At 34.1% G+C, this 5,065-nt stretch overlaps 1 protein-coding gene across 1 annotated transcript in view; it reads left to right on the top strand.

Moving 5' to 3' along the window:
- Positions 1–5,065, top strand: part of LOC107704698 (neurobeachin-like) — a 282,564-nt gene that overhangs the window by 133,541 nt on the left and 143,958 nt on the right. The window contains exon 28 of the mRNA XM_016507685.1: positions 3,133–3,290. Coding sequence (XP_016363171.1) covers positions 3,133–3,290 — 158 coding nt within the window. The remainder of the gene's footprint in view (positions 1–3,132; positions 3,291–5,065) is intronic.

The raw sequence follows: 5,065 nt of genomic DNA on the forward strand, positions 1-5,065 counted from the left end.
ACAAATTCCAAAAAAAAAAAAAAAAATCCCATAAAAGCAGTCCATACAACTTGTTAGCTGTATGTTCGGTTATACTACTCTGTTCTTCAGTGTAAAGTGCACTAAATATGATTTTGAGTGTAATTTCTGTGTGTACATGTGAGGCCAAGGAGTTTTAATTTGTATTCTAAAACCGTTACTTTTACACTGCCAAAACCAAAAGTTTGGGGGTCAGTAAGGTTATTTATTTATTTATTTGTTTATTATGATTTTTTATTTATGTTTTATTTATTTATTTATATTTACTTATTTATGTTTTATTTTATTATTATTTTTTTTAAATAATAGACAAAATAAATAATAGAGAAAAGTGCAGTAAAAACGTTTATAATGTTACAGCAGATTTAAATTTCAAATTAATGCTGTAGTTTTAAACTTTCTAATTATCATTGAATCCTGATTATAATGTCTCAAACATTTTCCACACAAATATTAAGCACGTTTTCAACTTTGATAATAATAAATGTTTCTTAAATGCCAAATCAGCATATTAGAATGATTTCTGAAGGATCATGTGACACTGAAAACTGAAGTAATGGCTGTTTTGCTGTCACAGGAATAAAAATACATTTTAAAATACATTAAAATAGATTTTTTTTTTCATTATTTGTAATAATATTTTACAATATATTACTGTTTTTCTTTCTTTCTCTCTCTCTCTTTTTCTTTTAAAAATTCTTACAGACCTCAGATTTTTAAACTGTAACTTATGTATTTGCATATACTAGAATAACTCCTCATAGCTCATAAAGACAATGGCACACATGCATGATTTTAAGGGTCTGTTATTCTCTGTTTGTAGTGCTCAAGGGGAAGCACGTGTCACAGAATGTTTTTGCTTCCTGTCACGCCAGCGTGTTAAAGAGAGCGTGCCGTGGGGACGAGTGGCAGTCTCCCAGACAAGTGCTCTAATGGCTCCATCCTCTCTCTGAACAGTGTCTGAGGTCACATAGTGCAGCATCAGGAGGCTTAGCAGGTGACATTAGAACCAGCCCTGCGCTACATCACCCAAAACATGCAGATCTCTGTATCGGCCAGCATCTCGAACCACGTCAAGTCGTGATAAAGAAACCAGACCAATATAAACCCCAACAAAATATCATTCCATCCTCCAAAGCACTTGACTCTGTCTTGTGTATAATATCAAACTAATCCTCTCCTGCTCTTTGCTATCAGGCTAAGGTGGTTTTCCGTGAATATCTGCGAAGCTCCAGAATGTCTGTGAAGACATGCAGGAGATTATCGGCAAGGTCAAGAGTTGAATGCAAACTCGTGATCCTGCTCGTCTCCAGTGCTATTTTCAGCTAGTTATACTGTTGCCTCTGGAAACCATGTGATTTCTATCTACATCTATAAATAACCTGGAAAATAAAAGCTAAGTATAATTTCTTGAAGGCATAATTAAGTTGATTAGTATATTTAGGCCCTTTTTTAATGGTTTAATTTGTTTAGCTATATGTAGAGACTGTTTCTTTAATTAGCTTTCCAGAGATGGTCGAAGAAGGATGACAAGATAATGGCTGGTATTGTGTTTGTGGCCTGTTTTTTCCTGCAACAGGAGGCTTATTCCTGTTATTCAGTACTTTTTTGAAGTACTTCCAGTACATTTATTTTAAAAATGAATATACTTATATGTTTAAGTATTTTTATAAATGATGTTCTACACTTTCAGACATATGATCTTGTCTTGTTCAAGCACTTAAATTCATTTTACCACGATTATAAAGGTTAAAAAACAGAACAAGATGGAAATAAACAGCCACTAAGAATGTGCTTAGATGAGGGTGTTACCTTGAGATGTTTTGTTTTCTGATATTTTTGTTTATTGATATTTTCATTTTTCATCCATCTTTTTGTTTTTATCCTACCCTTTTATCCTTGATTTATTCCCCCCCCCCTTTTTAAACTTTATCTAATGGAATAGAATGTTTTGTAGTGATGCAAACCATTTAATACCACAAAACTTTGCAGAATTTATTAGATTCATTGCCATTTTTTCCACAGAATTGACATTTGCCTCGCAAGTTTATATGAATATAAATAAATAAAATGTGAAAAAAACTGATAGATAGATAGATAGATAGATAGATAGATAGATAGATAGTTAGATAGATAGATAGATAGATAGATTGATTGATTTACTGAGATTATTTAAAATGGGCATTTGTTAATTCATGTTTGATTTTATGATTGACAAAAGTTAACTAATATGATATAACAATATTTATTTCATTATTTAGTCAAATGTATTATTAATATCTCCTAATTATGCATTTTATTTACGACAGTACTAAAACCATTTAAAATTGGCTTCTGTTAATTTGTTACACAATGATTAAAGCTAAGTAATATTTATGTAAAACAATAAATGATATATACATTTTTTATTTCATATTTTTATAATTTAATATTTAATATTAATATTTAATCCAATATAGTGAGATATAATGGGGCAGTGAAAATGTACTGCATAGTATGAATAACACATAAGGTTTTCTAAGGTGAGAACCTCAAAATTGCACTGCTATATCAACACCAAATTTCTGCAGCGCACCTGGAAAGTATCTCCTGATGAATTTCTCTCCGAGTTTGACATTACGTCGAGTAACAGCAGTGGACAAACAGCAGAAAAGAGAAACGTACCCAAAACCCAGCAGTCACTGCTTTTGATTTTACTGTTTGTTTGTCCTGAGCTCTCATTCTGTACAGTCACAAGGCAAGAGAGCAGGATGTTTACTTTGCCTGCTGGTCTTTCCCTTGCCACTGCGACCGTTCAATCCATCCACTTTCATCCAGCCTGACTGGACCGTGGAACACAGCCGTCAGTCTCCCTGCAGCTTAATCAACTGATTTCACAAGCAATCATGTGTATTTATTGTTGTATTTTGCTTTGTTAGATTTGTTTCTTTTTGCTTATGCGGAATCTGGAAGCTTTTGTGGTTCATTTGCCGTCCCTTCCGGGAAGTGCTTGGTAAAATCCTAGCTGTTTGGTCTTATGTTTACACATCCGCCTTGCCAGGTTACAAGAACAATTTGCCAGCTGCATCAAATCCAAGGTACATTTAGTAAAAGATTGTGAACTCTCTCTCGCAGGAGTGTGGTGGTACAGGCCAAGAAGCCTCTCTCGGGCCTGACAGTGAACACGGTGGGCAGTTCTGGCTCCAGCAGCACCCTGACCTCTGCTAGCACCCCAAACATCTTCGCTGCTGCTGCTTCGTCCGCTACGCCCAAGAGTATGATCAACACTACAGGTAAGCATTACTCTGACTTACCATGTCTCGATACAACCTTACCTAACCTCTTCTGGAATGTTGTTAATTATGGGAACTTTATAAGGACAGACTTTCTCCCTAAAAGTAGATATAATGGTCACAACCGCTCTCTGTGTCGTTAATGAGACGTTAATTTGAATGTGCTAGTGCTTAAGTGAATTTCCACTGAAATGCACGCTCTGCTCTGCTATTCCTAGAATAATTAAAGATGTCATTGCTAAAATTGTTCAAACTCAGGAAATTAGATTTGGTGGCATCGAGCGGTTTGTCCACTAGAGGGCCCCCCTCACTATGCATCGCTTTCTCACACTAGATGTGAAAATAGGATCTGTGTGAAATTTCAAGGTTGTTATGCAGCCACATGGAGACTATAAGGAAGTTACATTTCAAGCGTCCCCCTCAGGGTGCACACTATGAACACTATAGATTTTGCTCTTGAGACTGGAGCTGTTATATAGGCCTATACCTTATCGTGTGTATATGTGTTTATTGCTCTAGGCAGGACATTCAGGCCTGGAAACATAATATTTGATTCTGTGGGATTCATTGAAAATATCTGGAATAGAAATTCTCCCCATTTGTTTATTTCATTGTTTTCAGTGTATTGGGAATTGAAAGCCAATTTTTGGTACCTCAGCTTTGAAGGACCGGTTTAAGCAACCTGCTTATAGTACTTTTTGTGATATTATATTTATGGTTCAATAAGGACACCCGAGGTAAAATAGGACTTTTACTTCCCTATGTTTGTCGCTATGTACTACAAAATTCATTGCAAAGGTCATTGCATGCAACGACAAAAACCCTGATGTAATCTAAACATGCAAAATGTATATTTAAATATTACAGATTTATATAAAAAAATAATTGTTATATTTTTTACACACACAGAAATCATAATATACCTTTATATAATACCTTCCATTCATTTAATTTAAAAAAACAGTAAAATTGTGAAATATTATTACAATTTAAAATAATGTTTTTCTATTTTAATATATTTAAAAATGTAATTTATTTCTGTGATAAAAAGCTGAATTTTCAGCAGCCATTACTCCAGTCTTCAGTGTCACATGATCCTTCAGAAATAATTGTAATATGTTGATTTGGTGCTCAAAAACCTTATTGTTATTCATATTAATATTTATTTTATAATTATTATTGTTTACTATTATTATCAATGTTGAAAACCGCTGTTGTTTAATATTTTTGTGGAAACCGGGATACATTTTTTTCTAGATTCTTTGATGAATAGGAAGTTCAAAAGAATAGCATTTATTTGAAATAGGAATCTTTTGTAACATTATAAACGCCTTTATTTTCACTTTTGACCAGTTTAATGTGTCCTTGCCTAATAAAAGTATTAATTTCTTTCAAAAAATAAAAAAAAAAACATACTGACCCCACAATACAGTATATTTTGCGAACAGAATAATGTATTACATTTTCCTTAAAGGGGTCATATGATGCGATTTCAAGTTTTCCTTTCTCTTTGGAGTGTTACAAGCTGATGGTGCATAGATAAGATCCCTGAAGTTGCAAAGACTAAAGTCTCAAAACCAAAGAGATATTCTTTATCAAATTTAAGACTCTGCCACGCCCCCCTAAAACGGCTCGTTCAAACACGCCCCCACATATCTACCTCACTATGTGGAAATATTAGCATAATGCGCCCAAATGTTCACGCAAAGAAAGAAGGCGTGGTTTCAGTAACCGCAGTTAGTGTTGAAGCAGCCATGTCAGGGAGACGCTGTGTG

Source organism: Sinocyclocheilus anshuiensis, unplaced genomic scaffold (genome assembly GCF_001515605.1).
Source record: "Sinocyclocheilus anshuiensis isolate Anshui unplaced genomic scaffold, SAMN03320099.WGS_v1.1 scaffold758, whole genome shotgun sequence".
NCBI classification, from domain to species: Eukaryota; Metazoa; Chordata; class Actinopteri; order Cypriniformes; family Cyprinidae; genus Sinocyclocheilus; species Sinocyclocheilus anshuiensis.